Consider the following 20,052-nt stretch of genomic DNA (forward strand, 5'->3'; position numbering starts at 1 on the left):
CAAACCAACGCGGTACCTCAACACACCGCTCAAATTCCCGCTTCGACACAATTAGACTTTTATTACCTACAAACACCGAAGGCAGATAAGATAGATAGATGGAGGTGATGTTTCCATCCCTGTATGTTACGAGCGAAATCGAAGATTCGCAAATATATTGGTTGGTCTGGGCCGTCTGGTCTGTTATTTTGTCTGTCTGTCCGTCTGTATATCTGTCTGTCCGTATATGTCTGGATGTCTGTTTGTCTGTATATCTGAATGCCTGTCTGTATAACTTTGTTTGTCTGTATGTTTTTATGTATGTCTGTCTGTCTGTCTGTTTGTTTATATGTCTGTCTGTCTGTCTATTTATATGTCTGTCTGGCTGTTTTTTCTGTATGTCTGTCGGTATATGTCTGTCTGTATATGTCTGTATGTTTTTCTGTATGTCTGTCTGTTTATATGTATGTCTGGCTGGCTGTTTTTTCGGTATGTCTATCTGTTCTGTCGGTATATGTCTGTCTGTCTGTATATGTCTGTATATGTCTGTATGTATGTCTGTATAGGTCTGTCTGTATGTCTGTTTATATCTGTATGTATGTATGTATGTATGAATGAATATGAATCATATGTCTGTTTATATGTCTGTCTGGCTGGCTGTTTTTTCTGTATGTTTGTTTGTCTGTATGTCTGTAGGTATATGTCTGTCTGTATGTTTGTATATGTCTATGTTTTTCTGTATGTCTGTCTGTTTATATGTCTGTCTTGCTGGCTGTTTGTCTGTCTGTCTGTTTGTCTGTCTGTCCATGTGTCTGTACAATATGCCAATCGCCTACAGGACGCACATTTACTCCGATATCACGAAACCTAACCACGTGGTAGAGGTAGTCACAAGCAAGAAGCCGATTCGGATTGGTTATGAGGTCAATGCGCCAAAGGTCCACATAAATCGTCAATTTTCATTTTCATCCTTTTCACAATTGATATTATAATGGTTATGAGTTCCAAATAAATCTTCCATAGTTAAGCAGTTATTTTATAGTTATACTAGCCGAAAGCACCCGGCGTTGCCCGGGTTCTTTTTGAATGAATTTACTACTATAATTCAGCTTTTACTCGCAGCCGTAGAAGATTGACTACTATAATTCAGCTCAGCTTTTAATTGTGAAATGGGCCCAGCTCGGCCGAAGCGGCCTCGACCGGCCTCGCCACCTGGCCTATAACCTTCCCGGGGCCTGTCCCGACATTTTTGGTTCTTTTTGAATGCATTTACTACTATAATTCAGCTTTTACTCATGGCCGTAGAAGATTGACTACTATAATTTAGCTCAGCTTTTAATTGTGAAATGGGCCCCACCCGGCCGAGGTGGGCCTCGACCGGCCTCGCCACCTAGCCTATAACCTTCCCGGGGCCCGTCCCGACATTTTAAGTTCTTTTTGAATGCATTTACTACTATAATTCAGCTTTTACTCGTGGCCGTAGAAGATTGACTACTATAATTTAGCTCAGCTTTTAATTGTGAAATGGGCCCAGCCCGGCCGAAGCGGCCTCAACTGGCCTCACCACCTAGCCTATAACCTTCCCGGGGCCCGTCCCGACATTTTTGGTTCTTTTTGAATTAATTTACTACTATAATTCAGCTTTTACTCGCGGCCGTAGATTGACTACTATAATTCAGCTCAGGTTTTAATTGCGAAATGAGCCGGGCCCGGCCGAGGTGGGCCTCGACCGGCCTCGCTACCTAGCCTAAAACCTTCCCGGGGCCCGTCCCGACATTTTTGGTTCTTTTTGAATGAATTTACTACTATAATTCAGCTTTTACTCATGGCCGTAGATTGACTACTATAATTCAGCTCAGGTTTTAATTGCGAAATGGGCCAGGCCCGGCCGAGGTGGGCCTCGACCGGCCTCGCCACCTAGCCTAAACCTTCCCGGGGCCCGTCCCGACATTTTTTGTGTTAGAGGTTTCCTCCTATCTTTCACCGTTCAGATTAGCTTGCGCAGACAAACAAACAATCAAACAAACAAACAAAAACTTTCTTATATATATAGATATTGATCATAGTTTAACTGTCTAAAGTCTGTTGATAGATCTGCATTATGATTGCGTACTTAGGAACTCCAAATATCATTTTTAATCATTCCATATTCCTTTTTGGGGGCAATCTGCCAAATATTTTCCACGGTCATGAACGCATTATTGCCGCAACCTCCGTAAATATTTCATGAGCGGCTCTGAAGCCTCTGATAAAAGATCGCGCCATCGTTCCATACTCGGAACCAATTCTCCTCATGAGTGCCCTGCGGGCAGGTATCGGGTGTGTTTTAATGAGCGCTTCCTGAAGCAGATTGCGCCAAGAAATCAGGCCCACCCATAAAAGAGGGGAAGATCGAAGCAAGGCGTGAGGAGGTTCGGTGAAGTTATATGATGGTGCTGCGTGAGGTGAGGGGAATCTTGGGGATTGAGGGAGAGAGGAACTTATTGATAGGCTTTTTGACTTGAAGCGACTTTGTTCGGGGCTCGATCGATTATTTTTTATCACTCGCACAATGCCGAGTCTATTCTCGTCCTTTTATTCTCCCGGTGTTTCCTTCTCCCTTCCTTTTATTCATCATTCCTTTCGCTCTGCTGGGCCGCTTACATTATTTACTTCATTATTGTTCGCGTTTTACTGGTCGTTTACCATGCACAGTTTGGCTTCGGCATTCAATCTTTCATGCATCTTCCGGCTCCGTACTTTTGCGCTCTTTCTTATGTCTTCTCTTGCTGTCCTCGCACACCTTCGCTTTCACATTCCCACATCCGATAGCTCCATCGCTGGACCTTTTGTTCCATCTACGAAGCTCAGGTACAGTTAGGAGACGCATTCCTATATGTGCCGCGAGTGCACAGCACTGTACTTGTGCAGGGAACCTCCGGCACCCTGTCAGGAGGCACATTCCACATGTACCGCGTCATAGCCCTGTAGGCTCTATCCTTTTCAAATAAGGAAGCAGCACATACCATTTGAAAGTCTTTGGTATGACTTGAACCGGTCCAAACTGGATAGGTGTTTTTTGGGAGACACCATCTCTTTACTGGAAGGCCATTGGCTCCCTACAGGAGCTCATCTGCCCTTTGTTCTTTTGAACTTCATCTTTGCTTTGCTTTTGATGAGAACATTTCAAAGTTACTCATGAACACTGACTCATGATCCCATGATACTGTGAAATCCATAATTAAGAAGTGGAAGAGTATCATACCACCCAGACTCTACCCAGGGCAGCTCGTCCATCAAAACTCAGAAGCCGGGCAAGCAGGAAACTGGTTCAGGATGTCACTGCAAATCGAACAATGACCTTGAAAGATCTGCAAGACTCTTATATCCGAGATGGGAGTCAGTGTTCATTAATCAACAATATACCATTCCTTTAATAAAGCTGGCTTCTATGGCTCGTAGCCGACGAGCCACGGTTTACTTTCATACTAATTGAAAATAAACCGTGGCTCGTCAGCTACCCACCTTGGCATACACTGATTACACGACACTGCTGGTAACCCCCTTCATTTGTAAAAGCTGATGTTCCGTTGCACCTCTAGATCACCACGAATTGCAAAAATATTTTGCATGTGTTGTAACAACATGAAATGGAACACTTTTAGCACCCAGACAGAAAATGTGCTATAAATGTGTATTTTGATGCACCCGAATGGACAGGCGGCAAGAAAGAAGCCATTACTGAAAAAGACGGATCTAAAACCTCATATGCAGTTTGCGAAAAAGCATCTTGATGATACTGCAGGTATGCAAAGAAAGGTTTTGGGGTCAGCCAAGACAAAAATTGAACTTTCTGGTCTAATTTCAAAGCGTTACGTCTGGCAAGCCTAACACTGCACATCAACCAGTCAACACCATCTGTACTGTCAAGCATGGTGGTGGCAGCATCATGTTATGGGGCTGCTTTTCATCAGCAGAGACTGGGAGGCTTGTCAGGATAGAAGGGACAATGGATGGTGCAAAGTACAGAAGAATCCTTGATGAAAACCTACTTGAGTCAGCCATCAATCTGAAACTGGGTAGGAGAATCGCATTTCAGCAGGACAATGGTGCGAAGCACAAAGCTAAAGCTACACTGAAGTGGCTGAATAGGAAGAAAATAAATGTTCGTGAGTGGCCCAATCAGTCCCGACCTGAACCCAAAAAAAAATTTATGGTGAGACTTGAAGATTGCAGTGGCAAGAGAAAAAGTAGATAGGTTTAAATTGCAATTATATAGGTGCCAAAAGGATTGAGGATAGAGGGACATCACCACATAAAGTGGTGGAGAAGCAGTGTTCAGGAGAGGGTTATAAGAACATTTCAAAGTCACTTATTATCCCTTTGATGATAATGATGATGATAAATAATGAAATCCATCATTAAGAAGTACAAGACATATCATACCACCCAGATTCTATACCCATATAAAGGGATAGGTAACTCAAAGGATTGAGGATAGAGGGGAGGGGAAAGGTGATGTTGAACATCGCCCATCCCCTTCCATAATCGGCTCAATTAACCCTGTCCTCCAATCCTCCAGAATTGAACCCTCTCTCAAACATACATTCAACAGCCTCTTCGTCCAAGAATAATGAAAATAGAGATTACATGATGCAAGAGGCAATATTGGAGCATGTCACATTGGAGAAGGATCTGATTTTAGGGCTTGAGTGGATCTCTCTCGAGGGTGAGGAAGGGCATTTAGAAAAGGTCCAACCTAAGTAGGAGTAGAGGCAGTGAAAAAACAGCTAGAAAAAATAATGGATGATAAAGCTACAGGGCCCGATAATGTGCATTCAATAGTATTGTGGGAGGTGGCAGAGTAGATAAGCAGGGTGTTAGCGGATATCTTTAACAGCTCGTTGGAGTCGGGAGAGGTATCAGAGGATTGGAGAATAGAAAATGCACCACTTGGTTAAGAAGATCTCGCGAGATCACGGCGAGGTCACGTCTTTTCGAAGCTGTTCCATGTGCTCACGCTTTCGAAGCTAAGTGATCTTTTACATTTGTGTTTTTGGCGTATCTTTATCTTTCTTTCGGTGTATGTACCTATTGGGGTGACTTTAATAGGTTTCTCGGTGTTGGTTTTTCATACCTGTGTACAGAATCGTCGGTTTTTTCGTATCGTATATTCTGAGGCCGAGTGTAGTACTTGTAGGCTACCGTGCCCTCAGACCTTGGCTTGAGGCTTTTGTTTTTGTCTCAGTGGTTCTTCGATCGCGCTGCAACTACTTTTGGTCTCCGTTTTTCACGGTCTCTTCACCCATACTCCCTTGTTTTAAAATCTCAAAAAAAAAACAAATTTTTTTCCTTCCCTGTTCTTATCCACTTGTACGTTCTTATTTGTTCTTTCGTTCTTCGTTCTTTTGCTATTTCGTTCTTCGTTATTTGTTCTTTCGTTCTTCGACTACGTTGTTCGAGATCACGTGATCAAGTTGTTAATACATGTTTCATCTGTCACCTGAAGAACTTTATTATTATGTCATATTCTATAACACTTTTTTCTACTTCTATAAAAGGATGCTTTCGACTTGCTCACCAATTCTATTCATTCAAAAAAAAAATTCCATCTCTTACAGTGCATCTTTCATTCATTCCCTAAACTCTCCAGAACTCCACCCATCCTTCAGCGTCCTCAAATGTATTTTTGACTCGAATGTCTCAAGAAACTCATTTTGCAATAAATGTTCGTTTCCCATAAATCGTACACTTTTCAAAATCCAATCTCACCCATCCCCTCCAAATCTTCCCCATCACCCATCTCTGTCAAATCTTCCCCCTTGCCCCTCCCCCCCAAATCTTCCCAAACACCCATCCCTTTCAAATCTCCCCCCCTGCCCCTTCCCTCCTAAACTCCCCCCACACCCCTCCCCTCCAAGACTCTCCCTCATTCCTCCCCTCCTAGACTCCCCTCTCACCCCTCCTCCTCAAAGCGTCCTCCCCGCTTCTTCCCCCTTCCAACTTTCACCTTCATCTTCCTCAACCTTCTGCCTCACTCTTCTCCCTCCTCAAATAACACCTCACTGCGCCTCACCCAAACACCATCAAACCTTTTGTCTGCCCCATTCTTCCCTTTCTCCAAGCTATTCTGTAATCTCTGACACACCTGCAACAGCTCTCCCTACCTCTTCCTCCTCTTCCACATCCTGCCCTACCGCCCCCTCCCCCCTGTTCTGTATCCGATGCTCCCCCTTCCTCTTCCTTAACAGTATGGACCTCAAACCTCCGGGGCCTTCGCTCAAACTTAACTGATCTCTCCATACAGATTGCTTCTGACAAACCAGACGTGATCTGCTTAACAGAAACCTTCCTCCTTCATGATGTCTCTGATTCCTTGGTATCTCTCCCAGGTTACTCCCTCCTCCATCTATGATAGACCTGAGCCTCGTTCTGGAGGTGGGGTTGCTATCTTTATAAAAAACTCTCTTCCTCACTCGCCCTGCACTGCCCTCTCTCCACCTCACCCCCAGGAATACCTTTGGCTACGGCTTCCCCTTCGCTCCCACCTTTTGTTCATATGCGTGTTGTACCGTCCACCAAACAGTGATGACTCCATCTACATCTCGCTGTCTGATAATATGGACCAACTTCTATCTACCCATCCCAACTCTCTCTTCCTCATATGTGGTGATTTCAACTGTCACCATGCCAGTTGGCTGGGGGTGGGTACCTCTCTCACCAGCCATGGCTCTTCAGCAAAGGACTTCTGTGACTCACTGGGACTGACACAATCTGTCAATTTCCCAACCCGGATCTCAGTCAACGGAGAATCTTCTCTTCTGGACTTGGTTATGACTAACTTCCCTGAAAATGTCTGCTGCTCTTCTTCTGCTCCAATCGGCTCTTCTGATCATGTGCTTGTTAAAGTGGACATCTCTCTGACCATTTTCAGAGAGCCTCCTCAGCGTCGACGAGTCTGGCATTTCACTCAGGCCAACTGGCACGGTCTTCAAGCAGCCATCAATCATCTGGACTGGTCTCCCATCTCTACTGCCTCTGACATCAACTCATCCTGGGAATTCTTCCAAAGTAAATTGCTCTCTCTCATGCACAGTTTTATCCCTTCTCGTCTTCAGTTGTCATACTCTTCCTCCCGTCCATGGTACACGGAATCTTGTGGTGAGGCTATTGCCCAGAAACAACTTGCTTTCGTCTCCTGGAAAGCAAATCCAACGGAAGGAAATCTCATTTCCTTTCACAAAGCCCGAAACAAGTGTGTGTCCACCCTCAGGAGAGCCAGGAAACAATATCTCTCCGTCCTCAGGACCGAACTCTCTTATCTGTCTCCCTCTTCCAAATCCTGGTGGCATCTGGTAAAATCTGTTTCTGGTGTTTGTTCCCCCTCCATCCCCTCCCTCACCTTAAATGGCCACACGGCTGACTCCGCACGTGAAAAAGCCGAATGCCTCAACTCTGTGTTTGCCTCTAAATCTTGTGTCCCAAACCCATCCATCTCTGTACCCACCGTACCCAGTCGTACCCAGTTGCTCCTGGACTCTGTGTCCTTTCCTCCTGACAAGGTGGAAAAGTGTCTGTCAACCCTCGACTCTGATTCTGCAACTGGACCTGACGGCATCAGCCCACGGGTCCTAAAATCATGTTCTTCCGCTCTTTCACTCCCTCTCTCTGTTCTCTTCACCCTCTCTTTTGCTCAAGGTCATCTTCCATCTGCTTGGAAATCTGCCAACATCACCGCTTTGCACAAAAAAGGTGCAAAAACAGATCCCAGCAACTACAGACCAATCAGCCTTCTCCCAATTATCAGCAAGGTCATGGAATCCATCATTGCTTCAGATATGAAATCTTTCCTCTTCTCCAATGGCTTGATCTCTGATCATCAATTTGGTTTCAGACCTGGACACTCCACTCTGGACATGCTGCTTCTGCTTTCTCAACAATGGATGGAGGTCCTCAATGCCAAACAGGAAATTAGAGCAGTCTCCCTTGACATATCACGTGCCTTCGATACAGTCTGGCACCCCGCTCTGCTCACCAAACTCTCCTCTTTTGGTATCCATGGAAATCTCCACGCATGGCTGGCGGACTTCCTCTCTAGTCGTAGTCAACGTGTGGCCCTGAATGGGTTTCTCTCATCTCCTCTTCCTGTTCAGGCTGGAGTTCCCCAAGGCAGTGTTCTGGGCCCTGTGCTTTTTCTGGTCTTCATCAATGATCTCTCTGACTCTCTTGAAAATCCTCTCTATCTCTTTGCTGACGACTCTACTCTCTGTCGCTCCATTCTTCATCCCTCAGATCGGCAGTCTGCAGCCTCCTCACTCTCTGCAGACCTTGACAAAATCACAGACTGGGCAAACAAGTGGAACATGTCTTTCAATCCTGACAAATCTCACACTCTTACGATGTCTCTCCGAAAAGACCGACTGGACAACCCTCCCATCCACTTTCTGAATAATCCTCTCCAAGAAGTTCTGTCACTTAAGCTTTTGGGTCTCACTATCTGCCATGATCTTTCCTGGAAAAACTACATTTCAAATCTGGCCTCCAAAGCCAGTCGCCGACTGGGCATCCTCCGTCGTGCGAAGTCCTTCCTTGGCACACCTGAGCTCCTCACCACATACAAGGCTTTCATCCGCAGCTCAATGGAATACTGCTCTCCCCTCTGGGCTGGTGCTCCTGCCTCACACCTAGCTCGCCTTCGCGCTGTTGAAACCAAAGCATTCAGAATCATTGGAGTCTCCCGCGATGAAGCTAACTCCAAGGGCCTCTCACTCACTCACCGCAGGCAGGTTGGTGGTCTTTCCGTCTTCTACCGACTCCTCTCTGGCCTTGCCCCCCCAGCTCTCTCTGGGCTCTGTCCCGCAAATATTCCTACAGGTCGCACAAGATCTGCCTGCAACCCTCTTTTGGTTAAACTGCCAAAATCAAGACTCTCTGCTCACCTTCACTCCTTCATTCCTCTTTTCTCCCGCCTCTGGAACAAACTCCCTCACTCTCTTCAATCCCACTCCACCCTCCAAGTCTTTAAAACAGCTGTTCACCACCATCTCTTATCTTCCCCCATCCAAAACCTTGATCTTTTCTACCCCTGCTAATTTCACCCCAATTCCCCTTTTTGAAATACCAACTTCTGTCCTGGAAGTCCTTGGTGTCCTTGTGCTTTATACTTCTCCCTCCCCCCCCCCCCCTTTCCCATGCCTCCTCCCCCTGGGCCCTGTCCCTTCCACACATCTCCCTGCTCTCGGATGTTGTGTTTGTGTGCTTCCCCTTTTCTCCCCATCTTGTCTTCCGCTCCCTCTTTTTGTGTATTTTGTTTGTCTGGTCGATTTGTTTGTGAAGTAAATGTTAGCTCTTTCACGAGCCTCGATTCAGGATACAAAAAAAAAGAAAAAAAAAGAAAAAAGAAAAGGATCCAAAGAAGAATTGGGGAACTCTAGACCTGTTAGTTTGACGTCAATTGTGGGAGAGATATTAGAGACCTGTTGCCAGGACTCATCTGGCAGCATTGGTCATTGGTCATTGGCAAACCACCCAGCATAACCTTTGCCAAGAGACAACTTTGACAACAGCACCAATGCTCTGTAAAGAGTAGCACTTTGGTGATGATGCCAACCAGGAGCCTTTTCCCCACCGACAGTTTCAATCCATTCCATGGCATTCCACTTGTGATGCCATAGGAGGAGAAACCTGAGCCACACTACATTAGTGGCTCTCGTAATACACATTGCAGAATGGACCTAAAAATCGAGGAGTTTCATTGGGTGGTTTTGTATGGAGCCTGCGGCTGATTCGCTGCATCATTTTTCTGGGGGCACAGTTGTGCCTCTGATGCGATGCCCCCCATTACCAATCATCTGGTACTCATTTTTGCCGAACTCGGAAGGATGCCAGGCTGAGTCAACCCACGTGGTGTTAATTCAACGGCACGGCAGGGCCTCAAAGTAGGAACCCTACGATCTCATAGCCAGCCACCTTAACCGGTAAGCCAACACCAGGTCTAGGAGTTGGACTACTACTACAACTACGAAAGAGTTTTCTTTTCCATTTGCCAGGATATTTTGTGTTTAGGCCACAAAACCACTACCAGCAAATGAAAGTATATTTGAATGAAACTGATGGACACGAGATGTGTACATGCATTTAAAATGAAGTTTATTCACGATAAAGCTGTAGTTTGAATAAATCAAGCTTTTACCTGATAAACACACGTAAAGGCATTAAGTCAGTGGCCACAAATCGCCAAGGCTAAAAACTAGGCCACAAGCTAAAGCTTTTTATTTTATTTCTTTAAAGAAAAGAAAATACAGCAGCAGCTCCAAAACACACCCAATCTTCTCCAACCTGCTGCACGAGAGCCACTGGGTTTCAGAAAATATTTCCAATAGAAATAAAGAAAAAAAAGATGTATTTAAAGGGTTCACACAGGAACCAAGTTACAAAAAATGGTCTGAATACAAATTGTGAAATATATGAAAATAGTCCTCAAAGCCAAACCTAATAGAGATGGTCTTGGGTCCACGTTTGAACACCCAACTCAGGAGATTACAAGCAGCATGAAATTATTGGTCGAGTTGACAATTAATCCTACATTGGACCCAAAACGGTGAGAAATAATATGCACAAGGTACAATTAGAAGCAGAACAATGATGGACAATCATTTCATACAGACAGCAGAACTCGGATCGTAAAACCTCTGGTTTTGTTCGATTTAAGAATTTAAATAAACAAAAGTTATCCTGATACTTTCAGTGGATCTCAGACCATAATCCACCACTTACATTTGGAAATATACAGGTATTGTTCGTTGTTATTTGAAGGACTGTTGGGACAACCGAAAGGTTGCGTACTTGCCTTTACATTGCCTAACCTCGGTTTGAATTCCGACAGAGCGATAAACTATCACCCATCAGGCATTGATGTGTATGCCGTCCAATGTTAGGATGTTAAACCAGAAGACCAGTCTACCAAAACTGGCCGTTGGTTGAGGTTAAATATCCCATAATGTCTTTCGTGAAGAGGATGCGAGTTATCACCAGCACCCTGAACGCATTTCAAATTCACTGAAAAGGCATGTCTGGCTGGCCAGTTACAGAAAAACTTATGTTACAACAGCTACCCCCTCTCTCCTACACGTAAGGTGGGTATAGCTGAGGCCATTAGAGAAGTTCGTTCTTATTGGGGATAATTGAACCGATAAAGACGTTGTTCTCATCTCAGTTGACCACGTTTTCACTGCATCGCAACAACCAATGAGCATATCAACCAACAGCCAGCAGGGGGCACATTTTAATACAACTCCACATAACAGCATATGCACTGGATAATGTCAATCTGACAATGGAGACAAAAACTGTGTGAATGTATATTGTATATTGTATATATATATATATAATATATATATATATATATATTATATATATATATATATATATATATATATATATATATATATATATATATATATATATATATATGTATATATATATATAGTAATACCCCGGCCTATGTCATTAATTAGTTCCATAACCCGTGACGTAACTCGGTTTTTGACGTAAACCGGGCTTAATGTCTTAAAAATGCCTTAAAATGAAGCCAAACACCGTAATTCGTAAAAAAAAGAGTAAATAACTAGAGGAGGCTGCGGCTTCACCCTGAATCTTTGCCGCTCCCCGTCGGGAGTCCCTCCGTTGTTTTCTATCGGTCGGGTCTTCTCCTCGAATGGGGTGACCGGCACGGACATGTCGACCGTGAGCTGGCTTGTGTGCCGAGTGGCTCCGCGGCCCACTTCACCATGGCGTGCTTTACCCAACGTGTCCGAGCAGTTTCACCGGTGGTCGTATCGTGTCGTCTGTGACGAACGAACGAGCTCAGGGTTCCGTGAACCCGGCCGCCCCGGGGATCGACGCTCGCCTCCGAGTCGTAGGCGTGCCCCGTCTTTCCTCGAGCGGCCAAAGTTGCTTGCTTCTTTATTTTTGGACGATGCGATATATGCAGAAACGACGACGTACAGGCAGGCATTTGCAAATCCATGCACATGTGCACATGCACACGTCGATCGGTTCTTTACAAGGATATGCATCAACAACAACTTGCTACTCCCTGCACCACAGATGTCAATTTCCAAACAATTTACCTACTCCCGCTACCTAACTTTTAACTACCCTCCCCGGGTATTCGTGAAGGGGTCCATCCTCCCCCAACCGCTCCTTCGCACCATGCACTCCACACCACTCAATCCACACTACTCACTCCACACACCATTTATTCCCACACACCAAGTATTCTCTCCATTTATCCACTTGCATCCCATGCAAGTCAATCACTCAACACCATTACACATGTCCTCAATACACCACTCATACACTTTCTCCGGTCATCCCAGACCATTGCCTCATTTCACCAAGTTCAACGATAACCAGTTTCTCTCACACACAACCATTCTCGGCCAATGACTCATTTCACCAAGTTCATTCCAAAGATCCTCATTCAATTCCTCATTGTGCCTAAAGCTCATCCTCATACTCACACACATGATACACCAAGATACACCAAGAGCGGCTTCAGCTTGAAGTCGCCAGTGCAATTACCCCCAAGCATTAGCGTTAGCCGCTCCTTCGCGACTTTGTAGCCTGGCATGGTCTTCTCCTCCTTCGAGATAAAGGAGATGATGATGTAGGAGTGACGTAAAGTCGCACATAATGACATTCGCTGAACTGAAATTTACTCGAGAAGAGTGGCGTAAAGTCGGATTTGACGTAGGTCGAAATGGCGTAAAACGGGGTATGACTATCTCCAAATTATTATTTGCTTCTTCATTCAAATAAAAACCCCAAAATTATCACATCCTTTAATGAAAACAACTCTTCCTTCCAACATTTTATATTGCCACCAATTTATTAAACCACTATGCTTTCACACACTTACAGTAATCTACTTTCTCATGTGAGATATGATAGAAATCGATGAGAATTTTATCAGATCCCATGATCAATTTCTGTAAGGATAGCAAAAAATAACTTATAGTTCAACACCATTAGCTTAGTTTTCCAAAAAAGATAAACAACAGATCAGATGAATATAATTGAAATGAAAGTAAGAATAATCCAAATCAATTTAAATAAACTAAAGCGGTCTTTTTTTTTTTCTTTCACCAAAAAATTTCAAGATAACAAACAGATTGTCGGTTAGTTACATACACGTATTTACAGAATTACTTTTCTTTTTTTCAGCTTGAGGGTTATATTACATACTTGTAACACTATTTATGTATGCATTTATGAAAATAAATCACACATAATATATATATATATATACATACATAATATATATAATATATATATATATATATATATATATATATATATATATATATAATGGATTTGCATTATTATGCAAGACCTTATTGTTTCGTGCAATCAGTTTTTAAATGAATATATTCTGCCAATAAATTTGTTGAATGGAAAAAGATTAAAAGATAAAGGAATACATGTCTAGGGTGGCGACAAAGTTGGGGAATCTGGGAATCGGGGGATCGGTTAATTGAATAGAGCCAAATGCGAACGTTGAACCACCCCGATCTCCTACTTTGTGTCGACCCTGTCCAAGGCAGACAACAATAATGGCAATTGCCTCCTGCAATGCAAGGAAGCATACCTCAACAGGAAAGAATACTCAGACATATAATGTCTGGGCAATATGCACTCTTAATAAAAACGTAAGGGAAATTTGCATCCACAATTCAATGGTAAAGTTTGTAAATTGGAAACTGGTTCTACGTGGCAAAAAAAAAAAAAAAAATTGGTTCTCTCCGTGAAAACAGAATTAAGAAGTCGTTGGTATGCATAAAAACATAATTTCAAACAAACCTGACTATATCTATCCAGGTGTTCAATATGCAAAGCTGTTGGTCAAATGCTAATGGAATTTATTTTGTTTTTGTTTTTAAAGAAGAAATTAGAAATAAAAACACAAAAAGTGTCAGAAGGAAATAACATTTAGCAATTATTTAAATGAAAATGCTGCCTGGCTTGATCTCGATGCATTTCCTTACTGCTGAAGAATATTTTAAAAGCACAAATAATCTTCCAAAAGCGATGAGCAAACAACTTATTCAAGCAAGTGCCAATGGAAAACAAAAGACAGCATTGACGTCAGCTGAATGAGGAGTCAGAAATGCAACAGATCAGACAAGCAACAACAGGTCCATTGTGGTGCTGATAGGCCCACAAGCATTCCTCAGAGATTGCTGAAAAGGTTGTACTTCGTATTCCAGTCCATCACGGGTGCTCGGTTTTTCCCACGCTTGGCTTGGGCTTTCTCTTTGGCTGCAGCTACAGTCAAACTTCGCTCAAGACCCATATCTGCAAAGGGGTCCTTCATGCTGCCTGTGTTGGGTTTGGTGCGTGCCTGCCGGAGTGAGAGGAATAGCTCATTGGAAGATTGCAAATTGGTTGGAAAGAAATGCATTAGAAAATGACCGATTTTGAATCCCAAATTAAACCTCAATTTACAAATGAACATACATGGAAAACTGGATGCAGAAAAAGGCAATTTGGCTCATCTGAACCAACTCAGCACCATATCATATTCATACATTGAAAAGAAGGTGGGGTTGGGGGAGTCTAATTAAGAAAAGGAAAGGGAGAGAGAAGGAATGGTTGGGGAGTGTTTGATGAATGTGGAAGAAAAGGTGAAGCAAAGAAGGAGCATGCGATGTCTGTTAGTGTGGGGAGGAAGTAGAGGTGTCAAAATCCATAATTTCTACAAAAGCAGACAAATGTTGACAGAACTAGCCGATGAGGAGCTAGCCAATGATGCAAAAAATTCAGGTGAAGACAAAGACAAATTGGTGAAGACAAAGATAATTAAAATCAATTTAGAATTGAGGGTGCGGTGAGGAGGGGAACACCGAGAATATCACGCTCCAAAACAAAAATAGAAAAATATTTGGGTTCAAAAGGTTATCGGCCTAACATTTTCAAAAACTGCTATTTTACATGCATGTATGTTAGGTTGAGGATATTTTGAACTCCCTTGTATGTTAGTGCCTAAAAAATAAATAAAGAAAGCCATTGGTACGTGGATAAAGTGGGACATCTAGAGACAAGTTCTCAAAAAACGAATAAAATGTTTTTCTACCAAGGTTGTTACATTTCTACATCGTTGCCTTCAACCACACGATCGATCATTTAAAGGAGTAAATGATGTCCGCAGCAATTTGTCCCTTGGAAGGTTTAGTGACTCAAAATGTCACTCAACGGACAAAATGACCGACTGTTTGCAAGGGTTGGAAAAGCCAATGCATTATTTCTGAAGATCTTAGTAATGAACATGAGTTGCATGCCTTGTTGGATACAACACGGATCATGTTTACAGACGGGAGCTTGTTTTCCAAGGCCTCAAGGCTGACAAATAAACTCAACCATCGGCCTCTTTGGGGTTCATAATAATGCCAACTACAAAATCGCTTTGTATCTACAGTAGAAGCTTTGTGACTCAGAAGACATATCACTGGGGAAGAGAAGGGGGCTTTCAGCTCACGATGCCCAGATATTAATATCCATTTTGTGGAAAACAAATCCACCATATTTTAAGGATTTAATACATGAACTTGGATACAGGCAAAGGCCATTTGGTTCTTCATGCCTGCGCCTTATTCACATCCCATTAACTGAATCTATCAACTTGTCTCATGTGTACCAATTCCCCGTTACTACCACAAAATTTCATTACTACCACATACATTTAAACATCCTCAGGCAAGGAATCCATCGTAACATCAGCTAGGGTGCCGCCAAACATTGAAAGACTATTTTGGAAAGCTGTATGCGACCTTTAAGATCCACAATCTAAATGCATATGGGACAGCCGGCTTTACAGCCCGATTGGAAAGACAGCATGCTTCGCTATACAGCGTCCCCTGCTGGCCCCACATCAGAATGCAGTTTATTGTTAATCAAACGCAGGTGAGAATCAAATGCAGGAGGGAATCAAACGCAGGAGGAAATCAAACGCAGGAGGAAATCAAACGCAGGAGGAAATCAAACGCAGGAGGAAATCAAACGCAGGAGGGAATCCAACGCAGGAGGGAATCCAACGCAGGAGGGAATCCAACGCAGGAGGGAATCCAACGCAGGAGGAATCAAGTGCGGGAGGGAATCAAGTGCAGGAGGGAATCAAGTGCAGGAGGGAATCAAACGCAGGAGGGAATCAAACACAGGAGGGAATCAAACGCAGGAGGGAATCAAACGCAGGAGGGAATCAAACGCAGGAGGGAATCAAACGCAGGAGGGAATCGAACGCAGGAGGGAATCAAACGCAGAAGGGAATCAAACGCAGGAGGGAATCAAGCGCAGGAGGCAATCAAGCACAGGAGGCAATCAAGCACAGGAGGGAATCAAGCGCAGGAGGGAATCAAGCGCAGGAGGGAATCAAGCACAGGAGGGAATCAAGCGCAGGAGGGAATCAAGCGCAGGAGAGAATCAAGCGCAGGAGGGAATCAAACGCAGGAGGGAATCAAACGCAGGAGCGAATCAAACGCAGGAGGGAATCAAACGCAGGAGGAAATCAAACACAGGAGGGAATCAAATTGCAGGAGGAAATCAAACGCAGGAGGGAATCAAGCACAGGAGGCAATCAAGCGCAGGAGGGAATCAAGCGCAGGAGGGAATCAAACGCAGGAGGGAATCAAGCGCAGGAGGGAATCAAGCGCAGGAGGGAATCAAGCGCAGGAGGGAATCAAGCGCAGGAGGGAATCAAGCGCAGGAGGGAATCAAGCACAGGAGGGAATCAAGCGCAGGAGGGAATCAAGCGCAGGAGGGAATCAAATGCAGATGATATCTCAATGGCAAGCATGCCAACAAACAAGCTATCCTAACAAGCAGATGTGCCATTTTCGGTGTAAATCTGAACAAAATAAACAACATACGGTAAAAGGAAACATATTAAATCACATGTTAACAAATATGAATGTATGTATATCAATTTCATGACGATGGATTATAATTACTGCGACTATGTTTTTCTCATTCTTCCTTCCATCTTTAAATTAATTCCAACATAAACCAGTTTTTGTTTTCATATCAATCCATAACATAAATGGCTGTTTCTATTTTGATGATACAAATCTTCAGAGATGACTAAATCCTATGGCAGCCTAAAATTAATAAGGAGATATTAACGGTCACCCAAATGGAAAATAAAAAGCCTCATATAGGGTGAGATATTAGCAAAATGAAAATGAAAAACCCCAAATTCAAGTTTGTAAAACGAATTAGATTATCATATGGTGTTCACCATGGCTCTCCAAATATAAGCATCGAATAAGGAACTAAAGTAATGCAAGGAACATGAAATGAGGTTCAGTAGGTTTTTCCTTTCAATATTCTCATATTCTCATACTCAATATTCTCAGAAATCCCTGGTGTTGGGCTAGCGGCTAGGGTGCCGGCTTCGGATCCAAGGATCCTGGGTTCGAATCCCGGTCGATCGCTGAATTAACGCCAGGGGGGTTGACTCAGCCTGTCATCCTTCCGAGGTCGGCTAATTGAGTACCAGTTCACTGGTAATTCCCTGTTTGTCGTTAAAGGCGGCAAAAAGGGTTGGCGCCAGGAAGGGCATCCGGCCGTAAAACATTGCTTCAAATAGGGGACCGAAAAACAACAACAACCACGGTTCCCGAAAAAGGCCAACCCCCGCTTTGCGGGGAAAAATGGCCTCTAAAGGTGGTTATTTATTATATATATATATATATATATATATATATATATATATATATATATATATATATATATATATATATATATATATTCTCATAAATTCAGGGCACCTTGGGCATTTTAAAAACAAAATGAAACTAGAAAGGGTCTTAAAATGCAAAGCTTTTTTAACATGTAGGGCCAAATTTACGAAAGGTGTTTTAGAGTTAGAGCCTTAAAGCAACCATTAGGCAAAAATGGTAGAGTTAGAACTGCAGTTGTACTCTCATATTCTTCCTGGCAGTTTAAGTTAACTTTAGAATCACTATAAGGGTATGGAAAAAGCCTGGTGTTGGCTTAGCGGTTAGGGTGCTGGCTTAGGATCCTAGGATCCTGAGTTAGAATCCCTGTGGATCGCTGAATTAAAGCCAAGGGGGTTGACTCAGCCTGTCATCCTTCCGCGGTCGGCAAATTGAGTACCAGCTTGCTGGAATGAATGATCCCGGTGTGTACCCCGATTTAGAATAGGTACACCGTATCCCTGCGCGTCATAAGAGGCGACTAAGGGTTGGCGTCAGGAAGGGCATCTGGCCATAAAAACATTGCCTCAAAAAGGGAACCATGAGGTCATGGGGCCCACAAGGCTAACCCCCACTCTAGCGGGGCAAAATGGCCTTAAAACGATCATTCGTATATAAGGGCATGGAAAGAGTGGCAAAACGTCACCAGATCTGCATACATAACAAAGAGATGGCTATTAATTAATTTTATACTGTGTAAAAACCCAAACATAAAACATGATAAATGTTTCAATAACCATCATTGATCACTTCAATCCAGATTACCCAGAGTGGCATACATGTGGGAACCATAGCTCGGGTACAGAGATTGTACACATTCACAGATTGTCTTTTCCGTAATCAATGGTTGGAGTGATGAGAGGAAGGAGAGATGGATGAGTGGAAAGAGGGATGGATGGATCTCTCGAAGTAATCATTTTGTTGGCTGCTGAATCTAATGCAAGATGACCTGGATCAACCTATGATGAGGAGCAATGCACTGAATCCCTTCCAATAATTGTCTGTGGTGCTGCGATTCTATGCGAGTGCATCATTTCAATTGGATGTTGGAGATATGGGCGGGGTTTCACAGGTGAATCGGCTGTTTATACGCACACAACTAAACGGCTGTTTATCTCTCTTTGTAAATTGCTGTTTAAACATGTAATTAGCTGTGCATGCACGAAGATGTTTTTGTTAGCATTTAAGGGTTGGACTAGATGTGTGTTAGCAAGACGCTCACAAAACACCTTTCGTACATTCGGCCCCGAGTGTCCGCTTTGTATCTGGCATACCGCGTCCACTTTGTACTTTAACTAAACTTGACAAAAACAGCAGGGAAAATAAATAAATCTTTTTAATTAGTGCTCTCCATACCATAAAAGTTTGTTGAAAATTTGATGACAAAAGCTCAAATGGTGAAGTTATGCAACAGATACAGGCACAAACAACACCCCCACCCCCACCCCACCCCCCCAACCCCCCCTGCCCCATAGGGGGTGGGGTAATTAGCTGCAAACCGCCAATCTTTCAGCAGTTCAAATGTCTTATCCAAGTTATCTCCGCTGTATTAAATCACTTAGCTTTCATTAAATATTCAATATATTTCATTAAATAATATTAAATCACGTTAACAAAGGATAAAATATTCCATCATGTTAAACAACTTTTCGATTACTTTCTGTTCCCTTACATTAAACCAGTAATGCACATTACTCATTATCAAAAATTACTCATTTACATTTGCTTATTATTCATCCAGCTCCATAATTGCTGTGAAAATTAAATCTGTAGATATGTAAATACAGTCGTGGCCAAAAATATTGGCACCCTTGCACTTTTTTCAAATAACTCACAATTTTCTCGAAAAATAAGTTGAAATTGACAAAAGTATTTAGTCTCCACAATTCCTTATGTCACTGTTAATATTACAGAACCTTTGTTTTAAATTCAGAACTAAATATAACCTTTTAAATTAGAAAATAAAAAGAAATGGCATTGGTAAAATTAAGGACACCCGAGATTAAATATTTGGTATCGCAGCCTATGGACAAAATAACTGCAGCCAAGCACTTCCTATAGCCACGACTGGGCTTCCTACACCTCCCTACTGGCAGTTTGGCCCACTCTTCTTGTACAAACTGCTCCAGTTCTCCCAGATTTGAGGGGTGCTTTCTCCCAACTGCTGTTTTCAGATCTCCCCACAGGTGTTCAATGGGATTTAGATCTGGACTCATTGCTGGCCACTTCAGAACAGTTCAGCATTTTGTCTCGAACCATTCCTGGGTACTTTCTGAAGTGTGTTTGGGGTCATTGTCCTGCTGCAAGACCCATGACCCTC

General features: G+C 43.2%; 1 protein-coding gene across 1 annotated transcript in view; it reads right to left on the reverse strand.

Moving 5' to 3' along the window:
- Positions 1 to 13,863: 13,863 nt before the first annotated feature.
- Positions 13,864 to 20,052, reverse strand: part of LOC137426868 (Na(+)/H(+) exchange regulatory cofactor NHE-RF2) — a 71,485-nt gene continuing 65,296 nt past the window's right edge. The window contains exon 6 of the mRNA XM_068115844.2: positions 13,864 to 14,362. Within this exon, the coding sequence (XP_067971945.2) occupies positions 14,192 to 14,362 (171 nt within the window). The 3' untranslated portion in view covers positions 13,864 to 14,191. The remainder of the gene's footprint in view (positions 14,363 to 20,052) is intronic.

The sequence above is a fragment of the Myxine glutinosa genome, chromosome 5 (assembly GCF_964187855.1).
Source record: "Myxine glutinosa chromosome 5, kmMyxGlut1.1, whole genome shotgun sequence".
In the NCBI taxonomy this organism is placed as follows: Eukaryota; Metazoa; Chordata; class Myxini; order Myxiniformes; family Myxinidae; genus Myxine; species Myxine glutinosa.